This window comes from Loxodonta africana, chromosome 4 (genome assembly GCF_030014295.1).
Source record: "Loxodonta africana isolate mLoxAfr1 chromosome 4, mLoxAfr1.hap2, whole genome shotgun sequence".
NCBI lineage: Eukaryota > Metazoa > Chordata > Mammalia > Proboscidea > Elephantidae > Loxodonta > Loxodonta africana.
In genome coordinates this window covers 174,488,194-174,511,296 of record NC_087345.1, presented here as the reverse complement: position 1 = coordinate 174,511,296, position 23,103 = coordinate 174,488,194, and the positions used below count along the sequence as shown (strand labels likewise).

The 23,103-nt window shown below is 35.8% G+C and overlaps 1 protein-coding gene across 2 annotated transcripts in view; it reads left to right on the top strand.

Moving 5' to 3' along the window:
* Nucleotides 1–23,103, top strand: part of KIF5B (kinesin family member 5B) — a 45,334-nt gene that overhangs the window by 6,115 nt on the left and 16,116 nt on the right. The window contains exons 1-15 of one of the 2 annotated variants that reach the window (XM_064285055.1): nt 987–2,427; nt 3,551–3,638; nt 9,488–9,561; nt 10,733–10,837; nt 11,253–11,301; nt 12,180–12,235; nt 12,321–12,408; nt 12,666–12,790; nt 13,527–13,631; nt 14,138–14,283; nt 15,126–15,274; nt 15,714–15,907; nt 16,891–16,959; nt 18,914–19,120; nt 20,843–20,986. In XM_064285055.1, coding sequence (XP_064141125.1) covers nt 9,556–9,561; nt 10,733–10,837; nt 11,253–11,301; nt 12,180–12,235; nt 12,321–12,408; nt 12,666–12,790; nt 13,527–13,631; nt 14,138–14,283; nt 15,126–15,274; nt 15,714–15,907; nt 16,891–16,959; nt 18,914–19,120; nt 20,843–20,986 — 1,443 coding nt within the window. In that variant the 5' untranslated portion in view covers nt 987–2,427; nt 3,551–3,638; nt 9,488–9,555. Of the gene's footprint in view, nt 1–986; nt 2,428–3,550; nt 3,639–9,487; nt 9,562–10,732; nt 10,838–11,252; nt 11,302–12,179; nt 12,236–12,320; nt 12,409–12,665; nt 12,791–13,526; nt 13,632–14,137; nt 14,284–15,125; nt 15,275–15,713; nt 15,908–16,890; nt 16,960–18,913; nt 19,121–20,842; nt 20,987–23,103 lie in introns of those variants that run through there. The other variant, XM_010590620.3, reaches the window with a different exon arrangement.

The following is a 23,103-nucleotide window of genomic DNA, read 5'->3' as shown; positions in this document are numbered from 1 at the left end:
CCTTCCTGCTGCCACTTCAAGGACCCTGACTGTGTTATACTCTGTCATCTTTGGCTGTTGACTTTTCACCGTCATATTGATCAGGTTTGCAAGATGGATGCTGTAGATCCAGACATTGATTTCAGAAAGGAGATGGGGCAGCTTCAGCTAAGATGATCCCTTTTTTCAGAAAAACAAAACACTTTTCCAGAGACTTCCCAGTAGACCCAGAACTGGGTCATGCAGCAACTAAAACTCATTGTCATCTAGTTGATTCTGACTCATAGCGACCCTGTAGGACAGAGAAGAACTGCCCCATAGGGTTTCCAAGGAGCACATGGTAGATTTGAGCTGCTGACCTTTTGGATAGCAGCTGAGCTCTTAACCACTGTGCCATATGCAAGTGGGTGTTTGGCTTTCCTGTCTAACTAATGAAAGGTGGCAAGGGAAAGGGGAGTTGAGGCTGGCTTTTGATGCCCTTTAGAGAGTGTCTGCTTCATTGTTACTGTTATTCTAAGCTTTGGGGAGTGGAATTGTATGGTATAGTTGCTAAAAAAGAAGGCCTTTTTCAGCTAAAATCTAAGAAGTCTTCTATAATGTTAAGGGTTTTGTTCTGGAGTCATGATTATTTCATTTTTAGGGCCCAGGTTCCTTCCTTTCCTTTAGAAGAGACTGGAGAGCAAGTAGACACTTGATTGCAAATATCCAGAAACCTGTTGCTACTCTGTACTTTTGTTTTATCCAAATAACAGCATTTTGAAGAAAATCGCGTAACTTAGGAAATAAAGACACTTAGTCTCAACTGGGCTCTCAAAACTGCCTCCCAGACTTACCTTATTCTACTCGTTGGGCTCTCGCATTCTTTGAAATGCCTGCTTTATACTTTCTCCCAAAACTCTGAAATACTGTGTAACTTTTTGGGGTTGGGGGATCACTTTATTTATTTCTTTTCTTTTTTTTTTTTTATTGTACTTTCGATGAAGGTTTACAGAACAAACTAGCTTGTCATTAAACAGTACACATATTGTTTTATAACATTGGTTAATAACCCCATGACACATCAACACTCCCGTCTCAACCTTGGGTTCCCTATTACCAGCTTCCCTGTCCCCTTCTGCCTTCTAGTCCTTGCCCCTGGGCTGGTGTGCCCTTATAGTCTCATTTTGTTTTATGGACCTGTCTAATCTTTGGCTGAAGGGTGAACCTCAGGAGTGACTTCGTTATTGAGCTAAAAGGGTGTTTGGGGGCCATATTCTTGGGGTTTCTCCAGTCTCTATCAGGCCAGTAAGTCTGGTCTTCTTGTGTGAGTTGGAATTTTAGTCTACGTTTTTCTCCAGCTCTGTCTGGTACCCCCTCTATTGTGATCACTGTAAGCAGTTGGTGGTAGCTGTGCACCATCTAGTTGTGCTGGATGCAGTCTGCTGGAGGCCGTGGTAGTTATGGTCCATTAGTCCTTTGGACTAACCTTTCCCTTGTGTCTTTAGTTTTCTTCATTCTCCCTTACTCCTGAAGGGGTGAGACCAGTGATATATCTTAGGTGGCCACTCACAAGCTTTTAAGACCCCAGATGCTACTCACCAAAGTAGAATGTAGAACATTTTTTTAATAAACTGTGTTATGCCAAGACCATGGTCCCCAGTCCTCAGCCCAGTAATTTGGTCTCTCAGGGAGTTTGGATGTGTCCATGGAGTTTGCATGACCTTGCCTTGGACAAGTCGTTCTGGCTTTCCCAGTATTGTGTACTGCCTTACGCTTCACCAAAGTTACTACTTACCTATTGTCCATTTAGTGTTTTTCTCTCCTCACCCCTCCTCTCCCTTGTAACCATCAAAGATTGTTTCGTTTTGTATGTAAACCTTTTCATGAGTTTTTATCATAGTGGTTTCATATAATATTTGCCCTTTTGTGACTGACTTATTTCAGCATAATGCTTCATCCATGTTGTGAGATGTTTCGCATGTTCATCATCATTCTCTATTGTGTAGTATTCCTGTAACCTTTTTGCTTGGTAGATAACTTTTCCTTCTACTTCACAGAGAAAATTGAAGCCATAATAATGGAATTCCCACTTCCAAATCCGTGGGAGTCCCTGGGTGGCGCAAACGGTTAAGTGCGGAACAACTGGCTGAAAGGTTGCCATTTTTAACCCACCTACCCACAGGCTCCTGGGAGGACAGGCCTGGGGATCTGCTTTCAAAAGCTCAAAGACTCACAGCCTTGAAAACCCTATGGAGCTGTTTTATTCTGCATACTTGGGATTGCCACAAGTCGGAATCGACTCGACGGCAACTAACAGTTCCAAATCAAGAAATGTACCTGCTTTTGCATCATTGTCTGCCTGTTTGAATTGAGGGGGTTTTCCTTCTGATAACATCAGGGTGGACTTGAACTTCCAGGGTTTTGGTTAGCAACCCTTTACACCACCCAGGAACTCCGACAGTGAACTAGGTACTACGTATTCTTCAGTCCTCAATTTCAGCTTAAACATACCTTCCCTGAGAGTGTTTGTACGTACTCTTCTGCTCCTACCTGACTCAGGTTTTCTGATTATATGGTCTCATAACACTGTGTTGTGTGAATGGGCATTCTAGTTACTTGTTTATCTTCCCCACTGTTACTTAAACTTCAGTAAAGCAGAGAGAAGTCTGTCTTGTTCACCATTGTAGGTGGTACATAACAGGCATTCAGTAAATATTTGTTAAATGAATGAACGTTTGAAAAGCTGTTGCAGTAAACTGAAAAACTGAATGGAGTAGAATAAGAAACTCTGGACTGGGAGATAGGCGTTCTAGCTTTGAATATTGTCATTAATGACTTGTGTACCTTACAGGTTTCTAGTTTCCTTGCTGTAAAAAGATACTGGTATTTAAAATACAGTTAATACCTACAGAGTAGATGCACATTAAATAAAAATTCACTCAGCAGTATTTGAGTGTCTAACATAGTGCCGGAGCCCTGGTTGCACAGTGGTTAAGAGTTTGGCTGCTAACCAAAAGGTTGGTAGTTCAGATCCACCAGCCACTCCTTGGAAACCCTGTAAGGCAGTTCTGCCTTGCTCTACAGGGTCGCTATGAGTTGGAATCGACGATGGCAGTGGGTTTGGTTTTTTAACATAGTACTAATCTCTGGAAATACATCAAAGAGCAAAACAGACATTCTTGTTTTCATGAAGTTTATATTATAGTGGATTTGTACTTGGTGACCCCTAAAATCTCTTTTAGGAGCCCTTATATTGTAGTGGTTAAAGCACTCGGCTGCTAACATAAAGGCTGGTGGTTTGAACCTGCCAGCTGCTCCATGGGAGAAAGATGTAGCAGTCTGCTACTGTAAAAGAGTTACAGTCTTGCAAACCCTATGGGCAGTTCTACCCTGTCTTTTAGGGTCTCTGAGTCAGTATTGACTCAACAGCAATGGGTTAAGGTCCCTTCCACTCAGAGATTCGGTGATGTGAAGTAATGTATAGTAGGCAGCCTTTTGAAGGTTAAATAAATGATGGTGTCTCTAAGAGAACTTAGAAATGTCCGTTCACCTTTAATTTGTGAAGTTCAAACACTTTCATTTTGTTTTTCAGTCCAAGCCTTATGCATTTGATCGGGTATTCCAGTCAAGCACATCTCAAGAGCAAGTGTATAATGACTGTGCAAAGAAGATTGTTAAAGGTAAATATATTTAAAAGCTACTGAGTTGTTCCAGCAATAAGTAAAATTTTGTTTATGCTCTTCTAGTGAAGGGTATTACAATTAGAAGAATTGTAATGTTGTATACGTGTTCTTAGAAAATGTGATTCTGTTAGTCTCAGGAGATTTTCTGTGTAAGCAATTTAGAAATAAAACAATATGAAAATGAAAACAAAATAGCTAGGCAAGTTTAGGTGACTTTCTAAAAGGAAGCAGAAATTGGTGGATTTTTTTGCGTGTGTGTGTGTGCTTTAAGTGAAAGTTTACAGATCAAGCCAGTCTCTCATACAAAAACTTACACATGCCTTGCTATGTTCTAGCTGCTTTTCACCTAATAAGACAGCATACTTTTCTTCTCCACCCTGTATTCCCTGTGTCCATTCAACCAGCTCCTTTCCCCCCTCCCCCGGCTTCCAATCTCGCTGCAAACAAGAGCTGCCCACATAGCCTCATGTGTCTACTTGAGCCAAGAAGCTCACTCCTGACCAGTATCGTTTTCTGTCTTATAGTCCAGTCTAACCCCTGCCTGAAGAATTGTCTTTGGGAATGGTTCCAGTCTTGGGCTAACAGAGGGTCTGGGGACCATGACCCCCGGGGGTCCCTCTGGTCTCATCAGACCATTAAGTCTATTTACAAGAGTTTGAGATCTCCATCCCATTGTTGTCCCGCTCCACTGGGGATTCACTACTGTGTTCCCTTTCAGGGCAGTCATCGGTGATAGCTGGGCACCATCTAGTTCTTCTGGTCTTAATCTGATGTAGTCTCTGGTTTTTTGGCCCTTTCTATCTCTTGGGGTCATCTTTTCCTTATGTCTTTGGTATTCTTCACTCTACTTTGCTCCAGGTGAGTTGAGACCAGTTGGTGCATCTTAGATGGCAACTTGCTAGCCCTGAAGACCCCAGATGGAAATTGGCAATCTTTACCATTTTTCTATTCCATTTTTATTTCTTCCCCAAAGACTTATTGTGTAGTTGAGAGAAACTCCTGAAGAATTTAACAGGGGTTACCACAGATGAGAAAAGTCTGTGCATTCCAGTTAGTACTAGTGCATATACTTAAGGGCGTTTTCAGTTTTATGGTTTTTAAAACTATAGAACCTTAGGAGGTGTGAGGGTCTAAGTGATTATCTGTGTTTCTAGTTGCTACAGAAATCCCTTTTATCTAAAGAATCTTACAGTTTAATAGCTACTACTTTATGATATAATATATCCCATTTTTTTGACAGCTGTATTTGTTAAAAAGTGCTTCTTAGATGGAGACAAAATCTGTCTTATAGCATTCACCAGGGGAGAGGAGCTGAGATTCAGTATAAAAGTGGCGAAATTGGGATTATTATGATCACAGACAGTTCCGCATAGTAGGAGATAACAGCAGAATTATGGATACAAGTAGTTATATAGATGTTCTCTTTGTTAATTCCATTCTTAATTCCATTTTTGTTTATGATATAGGAAGCAGAGTCATCACAGAGAGTGAGGATGGGAGAGGAAATTCAAGGAAATGGTGGTAGGATTAGTCGATTATAGGTCTCAGTGGGGTCAAAGGTTTGTTGGAATCAAGATACTAGAAAAAGTAATAGGAGGTGGATACTTGAAATTGAGATACAGAGGCAGTGCGGTTAGTGATGAAAAGGTCTGGGTATGCCGCGGGAGTTGGTGCCTAAGGGAGTGATGGACGAGATCATGGAGAAAATGAAGTCAGGGGTTGAGAGGCCAGGGAGTTTCAGTGGAGTCGTCTACTTTATGGACATCGAAGTCACCAAAAATTATAGCAGGGATGATATTGTCAAGAGACAATGGTAAAATCTTCATAAATTTAGGAAGTGTTAGCTTGGATTCTGTAAATGACTGCAGCAAAGAGGAGCAGGCAGTATCGTCTTAGGTTGTAGCTTCAAATTATACTCTTTGATTATGACATATTTTTGTCTTTATTATAGTCTAAGATTAAATTGGATTTTAAAAATATATATAATTCTACTGTGGTAAAATATATATAACAAAAAATTTTCTGTTTTAACCACCTTTAAGTGTACAATTCAGTGACATTAATTACATTCACCATGTTGTGCCACCATCACCACTACTTCTAAAAGCTTTTCATCACCCCAGACAAACTCGGTGCTCCTTAAGTAGCAGCTTCCCATTTCTCCTTTTTTTTTTATCAGCCTCTGGTGACCACTGATTAACTTTTGTCTCTATGCGTTTAATCTTTTAGATATGTTCTTTGTGGCTACCATGGGGATTATATTTAACATCCTAAATTTACACAACCTAGTTAAAATTGATACCAGCTTAACTCCAGGAACAGATGAAACTCTGTTACTGTACCACTCCTTTTGTCACTGTTGTCACAAAGTACATCTTTATATAGTGTTCCTAACAACATAAATTTATAATTATTTTTTATGCATTTGTCTTTTAAGTCATGTAGGACATAACAAGTAGAGTTACAAACCAGAAGTACAGTAAAACTAGCCTTTATATTTACTCGTGGAATTAACGTTTACTGGAGATCTATTTCTTTATGCAGATTTGAGTTACTATCTAGTGTCTTTTCATTTTAATGAGGATTTCCTTTAGCATTTCTTGTAGGGCAGGTGTTATAATGAACTCCCTCAGCTTTCGTTTATCTGGGAATGTTTTAATTTCACCCTCAGTTCTTGAAGGACAGTTTTGCCAGATAGAGAATTTTTGGCCAACGGTTCTTTTTTTCAGCACTTTAAATATGTCATCTCACTGCTTCCTGGCCGCTATGGTTTCTGAGAGAGAAATTGACAGCTTATTGAGGATCCCTTGTATGTGACGATTTGCTTCTCTTGCTGCTTTCAGGCTTCTCTGTTTATCTTTGGTTTTTAACAGTTTGATTATAACGTGGACCTCTTTGGATTTATCCTAATTGGAGTTCTTTCATTGAGCTTCTTGGATGTGTAGGTTCATGTCTTTTGTCAAATTTGGGAAGTTTTTGGCCATTATTTCTTCAAATATTCTTTCTGACACACTTTCTTTTCTTTTTCGGACTCCTGTCATGCAAGTGTTGATCCACTTGATGGTGTCCCAGAAGGTCCTTTAGGAGTTCACAGGCTAGTAAGGAAGGCAGACAAAGTAAACTGACAGTTTTAATACACAGTGATAACTGTTAGGATTAAATGCAGATGCTGTATGAACACATAGGGTGGGACTCTTAACGTAGATTTATTTGGGGGTCAAGTTATAGAGGAAGACATAAAGGCTGAGCTAGTCTTAAAGGATGCACAGATAGTAGGAAGGAGAAGGGAGGAGTGCCTGCCAGGCAGAGGGATGGCACATATGGGCCAAGGCATGCCCATATGAGAAAAGTGCATTGCATGTATGGGGAACATATATTATGGTATGACTTTTAGGTTGAACTATATGAAATTGTCTAATTTGACCATTTTCACCAACAAAAACAGCAATTTCATATGGTTCCACCTGATGAAATACGGACTATGAGGGGAAGGATGGTGGGAAATGGAACTAAAAAAGTAAATGAGAGCCAGGTCAAAGAGTGCCTGATTTTATCTGGTTATAGATGCATGCTCTCTAGAATTTTCGAACAGGTTAGTATCATTTGTATTTTTTAAAAATCTACATGTAAATTATGTGCATTTCATTGTATGACAGTTTTACCTCAGAAGAAAAAAAAAAACTGAATAAATTCTAATAAAAAAAACTAAACAAATTCTAATTAATGATATGCATGCTGAATTCCTTAGAGGGAAGTGTACTGATGTCTGCAGTTTACTTTGAAATACTACATTACTTAAAAATGAGATGGATGGATAAAAGGTATATAGATAGCATGATTAAAGCAAACAGTAAAGTGATAAAATGTTAATGGTGGAATCTACGTGATAGTTAAACAAGTGTTCACTGTAAAATTCATGCAACTTTTCTGTATTAAAAAAAATTTTATCATTAAATATTGGAGAATAAATCACTATAGAAAGCAAGCCAGGAGTGAATTTGAAAGTGAAGTGATTATGTTCCTAATTGAGAAAAATGCTGTTGCTATAATAATACTTGACTTACCTCAAAATCACCTGTAGTTGTTGTATCCCCTGCATCAGAGTAGAGCCTAGATCATAGTGGGTACTTAGGAGATATTTGAATGTTGAATATTCCAGATTCTTTTTATCATTTAAAATTCTACAAATTATGCTTAAAGTCTCAAATAATAGATTCAAATGTGTTATGTAGATTTATTTTCCTAGGAGTCCATATATACAATTATAGTTTCTCATAGCACAGGTGGACTGTATCATAGATAAATACACTACTAATGTGATCTTGGGAAAGTCATTTATTCATTGGTCTGCAGCTATTTATTGAGCACCTATTATGTTAGTTGGTAGGTAATTGAATCATACCATGATTAGACCCTTTATAGGCCTAACAAAAAAATTGAATTTTTATTTTTTATTGTGGTAAAAATGTATATAACAAAACATTTGCCATTTCAACATTTTTTACATGTACAATTCAATGATATTAATTATGTTCATTGTGTGGTACAGCTATCACCTCTATTAAAAATTTGGATTTTATGCTTGAGTTTTATGTGAGTGATTAGAAGATTGTAAGCAGAGGGGTAGCATAAATATTGAGAAAGATAAATGGTAAAGCAGGTAATTGGAAGGGGTTTAGTGCTTTTTTTTTAACCAGGTGATTTATTCAGAATTGCCGATGGAGTGCTACAGGCTCATTATTTTCAAAAGTGATTCATGAAGTTGTTTCACATTCCTTTTTAAAAAGTAAAAGATATGTTGAACGAAAGTTTCGAATGTTTGGGTTCTCTTAAAAATCTTCCCAGGGAAGTAAGTACTGATGCTGCCTTTTCTCTTTAATGTTTTTTTTTGGAAAACTCTTACCTAGTTAGTGTGCTTGGTGTTGGGATCATTCTTTTTTTTTCTCCCTTTTAAAAAAATAATCAGTAAAAAAAGAAGTATTGGCTTGCTTACAACCTTACTTTCCACTGTTACCATCTGCTGTTTCCAAGAGAGGCTTCTCTTTTTACCTTAGGCGTCGTCTAGAATGTAATTTCATAGGGCCTTTCTTGTTACCAAAAACAGACCAAACAAAATCCCTGAAAACTGGAAATCAAGTGGATCACCTTCTTGTTCCGTCACATTTCTCTTACTGCTTGAGGTACACAAAGGACTAGAAATGTTTTTAATTTCATAAGAACTTTCCGATATTTGAGGAAGGACTGGGTTTGTTGTACTTGATGGATGGAATAAGGAGGAAGGTACAGTTTTGTGAGGTTTAACCACCAATTAACTACCAATCAGTCCTGTTGCTGAAAAATAATTCATATCTGTATGTAAATTGGCAAAGCATTTATTAGGTCACGTAGAACTTGGAATGCAGATGTATACACTGACATATGAGATAATTATAAGCAACATAATTTAAAATTTGTTTTCCATTTGACCACAGAAACTAATCTGGGCCTGAGAGAAAGTAATTGCCTAGATGAATCATTACTAAGAAAATTGCTATTAAATATATTCCTATTTATTTCCTTTAATGTCTTGTAAATCTTTTATGTACTAAACTTTGATGGAGTCTTTCATATAAATAATAAAGAAAATCTGAATCTGTCTCACCATTCTTGCCACAAATAATTTTTTTCATGCATGGCTAAGGAATAAGGTTATGTGTGTATGATTTTTTTAGGAGATTTTCTATATCACTAAGGGTAAACATGTTACATTTTTCTAATAACATCCTTAAGTAATTTCTTATAAATCTTGCTTCGGAAAAAATCCCTTGAGTATTTAAAATAAGAGTATAAAATCTATTTTCTCATAGATGTACTTGAGGGATACAATGGAACAATATTTGCATATGGACAGACATCCTCTGGGAAGACACACACAATGGAGGTAAATTTTATAGTCTGTAACTGAGTCTAGTTTGTAGTATAGACAATGCATTCATTATTTGTGGGATTATATTACCATTAAACATCTTTATTTGCTCTTGATTGCATCTTCTGATATGAACATCATTGCTGGAATGTAACCACTTCCTGAGTTTGAATAGTGAGGGATGCTTGTGTTTGAAATTATACACAGCTTTGTTGGTGGTGCAGCGGTGAAGCCCTCAGCTGCTAATAGAAAGTTTGGCAGTTTGAACCCACCAGCCACTCCGTGAGAGAAAGATGTGGCAGTCCGCTTCCATAAAGATTATAGCCTAGGAAACCCTATGGGGCAAGTCTACTCTGTCTTATAGGGCTGCTACTAGTTGGAATCAACTTGACAGCAGTGGGTTTTGTTTGTTTGTTTTATCAGATAGCATAACCAGAAAAGAATGAACATTTTGGTATCTCTTGTTAGCTGTGTACAAAATTAATTTTTTCTTCTGGTAAATTTTTGGATTGTACCAAACAGATTTCCTCTCACCCTGTACTATAGAAAATTTTTAATACTTACATTCAGAATGATTACTCTTTGCTCCTCTTGTCCCCCCCCATACCTGCCAGTCTTTAATAAGAATGTTGCCACAATTATTGGTGCTGCTATTAATAAATTATAATAAAAATATAAATTTTAAGCTACCTGCTGTAGCTTTGCTTCTAGAAAGCAACCTGTTATCTTTTGCCGCTGTTACAGAATATCTGCTTTTATCATCTATCTGAGCATGCTGTATAAAGCAGTGAGTTCTTATTCATACTAATGTTCATAAAGTTGGGAACAACAGGGACATTCCTAGCATCTGTTTGTATTTGACTTCAAGTAGAAGGGAAAACACAGATTGATATGGAATGAAACAAACCTTTTCCTAGAATATGTTTATTTACGAGTGTAGATAATTTAATGATTAAATAAAAAGCTAAGATCTATTAGACAAGCCTTGTATGGTTAACCTGCATTATTATGTGTAACTTACTAATGTACATAATGGTTTTTTTTTTTAAAGGATTTGTAGAGCCACTTCCACCAGAATTAACAATTACAATTCCTAGCCTTTATTGACTGTAAACTGTAGATTGAAGGTTTTAGTTTTCACTTTATACTTCATAGTTTAAGAAGTCTGGTTTTGCCTTCTGTTTAGGGTAAACTTCATGATCCAGAAGGCATGGGAATTATTCCAAGAATAGTGCAAGATATCTTTAATTATATTTACTCCATGGATGAAAATTTGGAATTTCATATTAAGGTAAAGTCTGTGGGGGAAAGGTGTTATTTTTATGGAAAAGTATAGTTGAAAGATCATTGGGGCTAGTAAACTTGATTTGCTGTTACATAACTTTAAACAAATTACCTTAGTTTCTAGTGTCCTTAGCTTCCTTGTCTATAAAATAAGGGAATTAATTTTACTACTGAAATCACAGGTTCCGACTACTCAATATTCTGATTCATTTCAGATGGTGGAAAGGAAATCACTTTTAATTGCAGTTATTTAAACAATTTAGCTAATTTATGTGTTCCCATAAGAAGGCGAGCTATGTCTCCCTTGTCTGGACAAAGCCTGGCACTCAGATTTCAGTAACTATCTAATGATTAAGTGAATAAATCATCGCGTAATTTTTTTAAGTTGATATTTGTTCTTTTTTTATTTCTTCACCATTTAGGTTTCATACTTTGAAATATATTTGGATAAGATAAGGGACCTACTAGATGGTATGTTAACTTCTTTGTCTTCGATCATCTTTAAATAGTACCTGTCGCTTTTTTAGTGGTAGATTTGAGACGATTTCATATACTACATGAAACTGACTTAATTACTGTGGTAAAAAGTCTCCTATCCAGTTGTTTTGCACATTAACGACGTACGTCTGGCAGTAACAAACACCCAGGTGAGAGTAATGCTGGCTGTGATGGTTAAGGTTCTGTGTCAGCCTAGCTGGGCCATGATTCTCTGGTTTGGCAGTTACGTAATGAAGTAATTTGGCAGTTATGTAATGATGTTGCCATCCTCTGTTTTATGATCTGATGTGGTCATACTCTGATTTTCACATACCCCCGATTTTCACATAGTGACCTGGTCTCTGGAACCTAACCATGTTGATATTTGGGAAGTAAGTGTATAGGACATTTAAAAAATCTTATTTTAAAGTTTTAGTTGAATGTCTTTTGACATACAGAATAACCTGATTAAAGCAGATATGTATGGGTACTTCTTAAGTAGTAATAAGATCATTAGGCTGGAAGTTAAGAGAACCTGAGTCTTAAGTTCTAGTCTTCTCTCAGTTGTCAATTAGATATTTGTTCTTTGGCAAACCACTGATGAACCACTCTGGCTTAAAGTCTTATTAAAAATGGGGGTGGTAGAGGTTGGGCTAGACCTAAAATTCTGCATTGCTACATTGGTTTCTGTATGAATCTATTATTTCCACAGGATCTTAACTTTAATAGTAATGTTTTCATATTTCTTTAAAGTTCACATATTGTCTTTAGGCTGCTTGGGAAAGGAAACAATCAATAGAATTAGCTGTATCACAGGTAGTGTTAGAGTTTGTGAATGTTGCTAAGATTAAAGAGGATTTTTTTTTTTCCAGTTTCAAAGACCAACCTTTCGGTTCATGAAGACAAGAACCGAGTTCCCTACGTAAAGGTATTTATAATACAGAATATGTTTTGACAAACTCTAATAATTTTTTTAAAGGATGTTGACATACTTTAAAAAAATTATTTTACAGGGGTGCACGGAGCGTTTTGTATGTAGCCCAGATGAAGTTATGGATACCATAGATGAAGGAAAATCCAACAGACATGTAGCAGTTACAAGTAAGTTAGAATATTTATTAACACTGGCTAGGGTACAAAACACCCTTAAAGTATCTTTTATCCAGTTGATTAGTTGTAAAATAATGCCTTAGAGAGATTATTAGTAACGGAAAACCATGTTTGTTTGTTTGTTTTAGATTTCAGAGTTTTTACATTGATTTTCTTTTTTTTTTCAATTGTGCTTTAAGTGAAAGTTTACAGATCAAGTCAGTCTCTCAGCCATGTTTGTTTATAGTTGTTTATGTAATTTATTGCAGATATGAATGAACATAGCTCTAGGAGTCACAGTATATTTCTTATTAATGTAAAACAAGAAAACACGCAAACGGAACAAAAACTGAGTGGAAAACTTTATCTGGTTGATTTAGCTGGTAGTGAAAAGGTAAAATCTTTATATATATATTTTTGGTAGATATCTAAGCATTTCCATGAACTTTAGCTTAAATTTATACTTACACAGTATTCATTGTTGCATCTTGAAAAACTTTATCAAATTGGTTTTGGTAATATTTATGAGAGTTAAAACCATCGATGACAGTGCTTTAGGCAGAATAATCAGTTCCAAATGACTGTCATTTGGACTGTAGTCTAGTTCAACTATAGGTTCTCTGACTTGTTTGTATTGAGACATTCGATATGTGTCCATTGTTAAGACTTTTATTAGGTATCCTTTTCCTGATTTTTGGTTAACTATTTTATTCATACTGACAGTAGGTTACCTATTAAAACCAGTAACTTTCCACTCGTCCTTTCTGGTTTGGTTATACTTCTTTTCCCGCGATGAGTATTTCATTATTATAGTCTTGTACAATCTGATTCTAGTTCATATCAAAATAATTTCAAATTCTTGGCCATTTTCACTGTTTTGCTAATGCTGTTTCTTCTGATTAGAATGATAAACCTCTTCTACTCAAAAGTCTTACAAATATCTTTCAAAGCCTATCTCTAAATCTTGTGAATTCTAAGAAATGGCATGGATATATATCATTATGAAGCAATTCATGGTTTGGTTTGGTTAAGGATTTTTGCTGTTCATTGAACGCTGAACTTCTAGAAAATACAAAGGAAATATTTTACACTCGTAATTTTGTTTCATTATTTTGGAACCTTATGTATAGGTTAGTAAAACTGGAGCAGAAGGCGCCGTGCTGGATGAAGCTAAGAATATCAATAAGTCACTTTCTGCTCTTGGAAATGTCATTTCTGCTTTGGCTGAGGGTAATGTGAGTATGCACGTCTTCTCTTTCCCTGTTGTGCTTTTGTGTGGAATTATTTAAATATTGATGTTTATATATATGGGTGGGTGTATGTGTGAAAGTGAGAAAGATTTATTGTGTTTGAATCAGTATGTGTAAGTTTATAGTATTAGTATAGTAGGTATAACGAGCCCTGGTTGCGCAGTGGTTAAGCCCTTGGCCGCTAACCAAAAGGTCAGCAGTTCGAACCCAACAGCCGGTCTGTGGGAGAAAGATGTGGTAGTCTCCCTTCGTAAAGATCTGCAGCCTTGGAAACCTTGTGGGGCCATTCTGCTCTGTCCTGCAGGGCTACTGTGAGTCAGAATTGACTTGATGGCAGTGGGTTTTTTTATAGTATGCATATGCTAGATTTTAAAAGCAAGCAGATGAAATAATTTATATTCACTTTGTCATGTATTTAAAGTAGCATATTTAAATAACATTGAACTATATAGAAACCCATTAGTCTTCTTTGTTTTCTTTTTTGAATGTAGACATATGTTCCATACCGAGATAGTAAAATGACAAGAATCCTTCAAGATTCATTAGGTGGCAACTGTAGAACCACTATTGTAATTTGCTGCTCTCCATCATCATACAATGAATCTGAAACAAAATCTACACTCCTATTTGGTCAAAGGTTTGTTGTTCAAAAAATACAAAGCCTAAATGTGGGCGGGCCTTTTAATTTATTAAGTTTAAGAAAATGTCAAATAGATACAATTCAATATTATATGATAGTCAGCAGTTCAAATCCACTGACCACTATGGGGCAGTTCTACTCTGTCCTATATAGAGTTATTATGAGTCAGAATTGACTCGATGGCAATGGGTTTGGTTTTGGTTTTTATTCAAATTAGCGAATATTATGAGTGTGCTAAACATACTCCTTTTTAACTAAGAAACAGTTAATACAAGCAAGGTTCAATTTTAGGTTGCTTGGATTTGAATTATGTCTAGTACACATTAAAGTCAAATGTTAGTTTAGTCAAATTTATGGGAGAAGCTTTAATTCATCAGTAAAGAAAATAAGCTTTGAATCAGAAAGTAAAGTAAAAGCCTAACAAATACAAATCCTGTGTTAAACCTGTTGATGTATTATGATAGGTTCAAATAATATGAGATGGTTAGCCTAGAAAAAGCAATAACAATGACTGTATCGTTGACCTTCAACAGTAATTTCTTAATTCAGCCTTACAAATGAATTGGGAAAGTATTGGTCCTTGTTTTTTACCCTCATTGAGTTGTCGATTTTTTTTTAAACCATGCATAGAAGTTTGGGCTCACCCAAATTTAGTTGGGTTGTGAGTGAACACTATACTGATTATATAGCTTTTGGTATTTAGTCTAAGAAATAACTGAACAAGAAGAGTTAAGTTACTTATATATATGTATATTACTTAGAGATATACCTAGATGTCAATTGAAAATAATTGTTTTCAGTCACATACTTTTTTTTTTCTCTTTTTCCAATTCTCTTAGGGCCAAAACAATTAAGAACACAGTTTGTGTCAATGTAGAGTTAACTGCAGAACAATGGAAAAAGAAGTATGAAAAAGAAAAAGAAAAAAATAAGACCCTGCGGAATACCATTCAGTGGCTTGAAAACGAACTCAACCGGTGGCGTAATGGTAATTTTGTTTTTTTAAGTTTACTGAATACAGATTTAGAGCAGTTTTATAAATTTGAGATTCTGGTGTGTGGATATAAATGAAAATAAGTAAGCCTGTCTATTTTCCCTTTTAAGGATCATCAAATAAAAATGAATAAAATTTTTTATGTTAAATTCCGATATGACTTAAGATAATAAATATGAAGGTGCAGAGGCCAACTTGGAAGCTATAGAGGCCATGAGGTAGCAGGGTGCTTAAGGTTAGGACAGAAGTGATAAAAAGGACAGAATTGGTTGACTGGAATTACAAGATGGCGAGGATCAAGGGTAATTCCATGTTTTTAAGTCTTAGAAACTGGGCGGATAGAAGAGCTGGTAAGAGGTGCTGAGGTGGAATAAAAATGCAGTTAGTTTTAGACACGATGATTTCTGTTAAACGTTCTGTTCTCTTCATTTAGGGGAGACAGTGCCTATTGATGAACAGTTTGACAAAGAGAAAGCCAACTTGGAAGCTTTCACAGTGGATAAGGATATTACTATTACCAGTGATAAACCAGCAGCAACAATTGGAGTTACTGGAAACTTTACTGATGGTGAAAGAAGAAAGTGTGAAGAAGAAATTGCTAAATTGTACAAACAACTTGATGACAAAGTAGGTATTACTCATGTTCTATTTTGTTTTAGAATATTACTGACTTTTTTTTTTTCTAATTCAGCTTTGTAGGTCCTTGATATGTATAAATCTTCCTTGATTTCTGTTAACTTTTAAAAATTGGTGTATTAGAAAATATAAAATTATAATTTGATCACATTTACTTCTGTGTGGAAACTGTGTATGAGACATTTTTGTTTGTTTTAAAGAAGTTTGACATTCAGTCATTGGAGAGCCAAGATGAAATGACCTGTTAGAAGCAGGAATCTGAAGGACCCTAATAAAAGATGACTAGATAAGAGATAGCACCGATTGTGAGGATGGCGCAGGACCAGGAAGTGTTTCATTCTGTTGTACATAGGGTCGCTGTGAATCGGAACTGACTCAACGACACCTAACAACAACAACCAGATAAGAGTTTAGACTGGGGGAACAGAATAGTATGGAAATATGTTCCTGCTTTGTTTGTATCATTAAGGTCATTAGTGTGAAAAATACCAGATGATGAAGTGAAAAAAGAAAGGCAAGAACAAAAACAAGAAAATAATCGTGTTTTTTTAAGTTGATATTTTTAATTATTTTCTTCCCCAAACAGATGGCAAGTTTGAAGTAACTGTATGGTTATTACAGCTTTAAATATGTTAATTTTTTTTAGCACTTAAAATGTTTAATTGGTAGTTTTTAATAAACAGGTTTTTTTTCTTGTTGCATTTGTTGATAATTGGAAGAAATGCTATTTCAGCCTTTTCTCAAGAAAAGAGATAAAATAAGCTATGCTGCGTTTGAAGAAATGGTTTTGAAATATTTTGGTATATACTGATCTTTTAGAAAAATAATAAACTGATCTTTTAGAAAAAATAAACGACTTTGATTCTCATTTGATTCATTTGAGTTCTATCTTACCTAATTTTACAATTTGTATTAGGAAACAATTAGAACCAGATTGTGAGCTGTTTTGTTAATTGGATACTTTAAAATTCTAGGATGAAGAAATTAATCAGCAGAGCCAATTGGTAGAGAAACTGAAGACACAAATGTTGGATCAGGAAGAGGCAAGTTAAATACCTTTCATATTGCTTCCAGAAAAGCTTTATAGTTTGGCCTTAACATTTCGATATGTAAGAGATAAAAAAATTTACAGAGCTCAGAATATACTGAAGAGTATATTTTAAAAGTTCTTGAGTATGTGCATGCTTCATTGTAGATATTAGATCAGAACATCTTATGAATTGAAGCAGATTGACAAGAATTCTTAAGGTTTTTTTTTTTTTTTTTTAATTTGTGTTGCATATAACTGGAGGGAGAAGAGGACTTTTTTTTTTTTTAATATTCTTCAGCTGCATCTGTTAGACTTTTTAACTCTTGTCTTCTACTTTCCTTGCTTTGAAGTACAATGTTGTTTATCACCTTATTCTCCCAAAACATTTCTTATTGGTCCTCTGGGGAAGATGCACAGCATTGGGCTGGAGTAACCCTAGACTCCCTCCCGCCTTAATCAAAAGTATTTGCCCACGGATGAGAAGGAATATAAGAAACACAATTTTTCATTCTCACTCATTAACTTAAACACCCGGATATAGCTCTAAGAGGATTATTAAGGAAAGAAAATGTCAGTGTCTGAAGTCCATTTACTTTGCTTCTAATAATTGTGTAATTCTGAGTATGACTCTTGTCATGTAAGCAAGCATGTCATATGAATAAAAATTTTTTTTTTTTACACCTTTACTCTTTCTACCCACATCAATCTGTTACTCATTTCTGCCATCTTTACTTTCATCTTAATTCTTCCACATTTCTCATCTCTCCCTGTCACCTAGTTTGGACTCTGTCTTTACCTCACTTGGTGTATCAGGGAGATGATTGAAAATGATCCTTCATTTAAGACTTTTTTGTGTTTGGCTGATTGGTTGGTTTGTCTTTTGATGAAGGCCATACAGCTTAAATAGTAATCCATCCGACCTCTCAGATCAGTCAAATTAACCCACGTTAGAGTATTTTATGCTTATTTCAACTAGACCATTGTTTCTCAGAGGAGGCACTAGTGACATTTTGAGTTGGATGATTCCTTGTTATATTCTGTCTGTGGTTTAAAGGGCATTTAGCATCCCTGGCCCCTACTCTTACACGCCATTAGCAGCCCTTCCCTTTAGTAACACGTGCACACATTTCCAAATGCTCTTACTTGAAAGCCACTGACTTTGGAAGATTGCAGTATCTTCCCAACTAGTTTTTTGGCTTCCCTCCGGTTGAAATTTTATGTGCCTCTCCTCCCCGCTGCCCAAAGAAAATCTAAACATCTCCTACGACTTACTTTTTGTTTCTGTGCACACACTTCATGAGCCTACAAGGCTGTCTTCTCCCTATTACATTAATTTGTGCATGACAAAAATCTGTATCTATCCTAGCCACCTTTTCCATGAGTACTGTCACTCCAGAAATATCCCCCTTGCCTGTATTACCAAGCACTTTATGTCATGCCCTACCCCTTTTTTATGGTTCTTATATTCCATCTTATATTACAGGTAGTTATGTATCTGTTTCTCTTCTACTGGAGTCCCTGAGTAGTGCACACAGTTAACATGCTTGGCTGCTCACTGAAGGGTTGGGGCTTTGAGCCCACCAGAGGTGCCTTGGAAGAAAGGCCCGGTGATTTGCTTAAAAAAAAAAAATCAGCCATTGAAAATTCTGTAGGAGCAGTTCTACCCTGACACACATGGGGTCACCATGAGTCAGAATCGACTTGATGGCAACTGGTTTTTTTCTCTTCTACTAGGTTCCTCAAAGGCAAAGTCTTTGATTTCCCTTGTCTCCCACAGTGTCTAATACAGTGCCTGCACATAGACATACAGTGAATCTGTTGAATAAATAAGTATTGCTAAACTTAATAGAATCCACATTTCATTCCCTTTGTGCTTAGCAAATGGTGAAGCAAATAGATGTTCTTTGTATTTAAAAAAAAAAAAGTTTATTTTGGTTGAAAAGAGATTTTTCGCTCTTTTCATGTAGCTTCTAGCATCTACCAGAAGAGATCAAGATAACATGCAAGCTGAGCTGAACCGCCTTCAAGCAGAAAACGATGCCTCTAAAGAAGAAGTAAAAGAAGTTTTACAGGCTCTAGAGGAACTTGCTGTCAATTATGACCAGAAGTCCCAGGAAGTTGAAGATAAAACTAAGGAATATGAATTGCTTAGCGATGAACTAAATCAGAAATCGGTAGGATATGGTTTTGTTTGCGTTCTTAATGTCTTACTATAAGTATTCTTAATTGAACAACTATTTAAATTGCTTATATCTAAATAAACCCAAAACTGATAGCATCAATTCTCAAACAGGCTCAGATCTGAGCTTCAGTTCCTCCTGTATATGAAACCGTAGAGGAAGAGGATTATCTTTTTAGTTCCTGAAGGTCTAGTAATCTGTAATTTAAAAACTATTTTTGAAAGATGCTTGCTCTACCTAATGTTAAAAAAGAAAAAGTTTCGTGCTACTCAGTAAAGCTGTTAGATGAGTATTCAAACTACAAATTAAAAACCAAGTGTAAAAATACTAAGATGCTATTTGATCAACTAAGTGAATTATTTAGAGTAGACATAAAGATATATAATTTCATGTAGCTTGTATTTCATTTACTGTTAAATTCCCAACACCTGGAACAGTGCCTACCTAGCACAACATAGTAAGATCTTTTTGTGATTTCTGCTTATTACTTACTATAGGACAATAATTACCAGCCAATAACACTGATGCCAAAAAACGGTAGGTAGCTGTGATTGTAACTGCTACACTCCTTTCAGCATCACCACAGACGCACATTTTGTCAGCAGTTTTGTTACTGATAATGACTGACTTCAAGTTTAGAAGTCAGTAGCTAGATTTGGAATCATTATTAGTGTGTACCACTTATTTTCCTGTCCACGTTCTCCTGTCTAAAGGAAGAGGTTCAACACAATGAAATAGCATTTTTAAAAGGTTTCCTGCTCCTGTTCAATTTCCCTTTTTCATCTTCAAAGTTACAGTTAGGTTGAAGTTACAATTTAATACCATGAAGATGAAGACATCTTTGTAACTCTTGATTAGTTGTACTATTAGCAAACCTAATGGCTGTTTCGAGAACAGTAGTTTCTTAGAACTCAGAGTTGACTGGCTCATCCATGGTTACTGACTTCAGTCTTTAAAACAGGTGTATTTGTGTCTCAGTTGTGGATTTGAAATCCATCAGCACTAAATTAGCGATAGAAGCTGTAAACCCCTAGTGGTCAGCATCTTTTTATATGCTTGCAATAATTGCTGTTCAGTTGTTAGAGGAAGTGTCTGGTAATTTAAACATTTGTGGTAGAAGCCTGTTAGGTGAGATTTGCACGATAACCAGTATGTTGTGAATTAAACTGGATAAACATGCGCTCCATTGATATTCATAAATGACCGACCACCAAACAAATGGCTGAGATGATGGTTTTTTCACTAAAAGACACTGACTAAAAGTCAGTAAGTTGCATTAAAAATGCAGTGTCTCATCTATGATGTAATGAATAGTTTTAAAATGGGCCAAGTTGGATTGGATTTTCCGAAATTGTGAATTCTTTGTTGTTGGTAAACCAGCTATTTTAAATTTACAATTATAGTAATTAAAGTCAGGGAGTGATATTACTTCATCACTAACTGCTAGATAATTGCTTGTATCGTAGTATCAAAAATGATAATTATCATCATTTGGAGAATTCTTTTCAGTGAGTATGTATATAGAAAGTACATAAAATAAAACTAGAAAACTATCGTTTTCTAACATTAATTACTCAGACTCAGTTTGCAAAGATAGCCATAATATGGCAATGAAAGGAAATTGTGTCTAATTAATTTTTAAGTGTCCCATTTCAATAAGTATTTGAATTGAGTTTTTATCAGATGTAACTGTATCTTTGTTTTTGGTCCCATTAGGCAACCTTGGCGAGTATAGATGCTGAGCTTCAGAAACTTAAGGAAATGACCAACCACCAGAAAAAACGAGCAGCTGAGATGATGGCATCTTTACTAAAAGACCTTGCAGAAATAGGAATTGCTGTGGGAAATAATGATGTAAAGGTAAATATAATAAATACTCAGTGTAATTATTTGTATAGAACTCCTACTTTTGTTTACTGTTTTTCACAAAGTTGTTGACATACCCATTATCTCATCCTTAAACCAGCCATGTATGGTAGATGGTGTTAACTCTATTTTAAAAAGATGAAGAAAGAAAGGATAAGGAATGCCTAAGTAAACAAATTAAATATGCAACACTTGTCAGACTCCATTCTGGTTCTTTCTCTACTACATAAAGATTTTATACTTAGAAATCATGTTGGAACAACTGTGAAGATAAGCTCAGATAGTAAACTAATTCATAAATGAATAAAGATAGATGAACACTGCTAATTAAATGCTATTAAAAATTTTTAGTATGAAAAAATTCAAACGTGCAAAGAGAATAATATAGTGAACCCTAGAGTTACCAGTTAAAAAATTTTCTATACTGTGTTTTTTTTCTTTCCTAATAATTTTTTAAGGGTACTGATAATTGAGTGTATTAGCACTAGGCATGTGGTGAAAACTTTAGTGACCCGTAGATTTTGAAACTTAGATCAAAAAAACAAAGACTAATTGCAAAAACACGCACATAAAATAAAAGTTTTATGTGTTGTAGTGGGTATTTACTTGGACTTTACCCTTTTAATTAAAGCCTAAATATAGTAACAAAGAGAAGAAACTTATACTTGGGTTTATAGTGAGAACATACCAAGGAGCTCAGTTTAACAAGAGTTGAAAGTGAAATAAAAGTTTTCAATATGGGGAACACATTGCTTTTGTTAACTGTGTTTTTCGAGAATGCCGTTTGTCAATTGAGGCAAGGATTCTGGTGACCCGTCACGTATCATTTCATTTCTTAGTGTTGACTTACCTCAGTGAAACAAAGGAATGGGGTACTGTTAAATACTGGGCGACCTACCTGGCTTCTTCACCATCAGTCTGAGCATTCCCCCTTTACCTGTTTATGCTGAAGTGACGTCATAAGTAGAAATGGGAATCTTCTGAGTATAAAATGTAGAGGATTTATTTCCTATCACTGAACACTAGAAACGTGTTGCTGAAAAATTTACGACTTAAAAAACCTTTTCATGTTGAAGTAATTAAGTGGAAAAGGTGGTGAAGGCAGAAAGTAAAGAGTTGAAATGCTTAGCGTGTTTAGTTGCAGAGCCAGTGATACAATACAGGTCCTCTGACGCCTAGACTGCTTTTTTCACTATACTACATAGTATTTTGAAAACAAATGAACCTTACAAATAGTTTCTTAAAAAATAAAATGAAAAACCTCTGAATCCCTCATTATTTTCATTGTTCCTACATAATTCTTTTCCTGTTGACATCATCGGTAATCACTGATTTGAGCACTGCTTAATTTTTTGTTTTGTTTGTTTGTTTTGATATTAGGTTCATTCACTCTTTATGTTGCACGGTCTTTAGATTTTGGCAAACGTAGAGTGTCATGTATCCACCATTACGACATCATACAGAATAATTTCACCCCCTGACAAATACCCTGTGCTTTTCCTATTAATCTTCCCCCCGCCCCCCGCGCACCCCAGCCTCTGGCAACCACTGATCTTTTTATTGCCTCTGTAATAGCTTTGCATTTTCCAAAATGTCATGTAGTTGGAAGAATACAGTATGTAGCTTTTTCAGACTGGTTTCTTTCACTTAACAGTATGTTTTTAAGGTTCCTCCGTGTCTTTTCACAACTCGATAGCTCATTTCCTTTTATCAGTGAACAATATGTACAGATGTACCATAGTTTTTGTTATCCATTCACCTGTTGGTACATCTTTGTTTGCTTCCAGTTTTTGGCAGTTGTAAATAAAATTGCTATAAGCATTCGTTTTTGTGTGGATGTAAGCTTTTAACTCATTTGGGTAAATACTGTATTTTTCTCCAAATAATATGCCCACATAAATAACACCCCCCCCCACACACAGCATGCAGGGCCCACCTAGGAAAATGATGCACAAAGGGTTGGGAGACTGGCAAAAAAGTATAACGCGTGCATTATTTGCGTAAAAATATGGTGCCTGGAAACACAGTTGCTGGATCGTATGGTTAAGAATGTGTCGATGCATGTGAGAAACTGCCAGACTGTCTTGCAGAGTGGCTGTACCGTTTTGCGT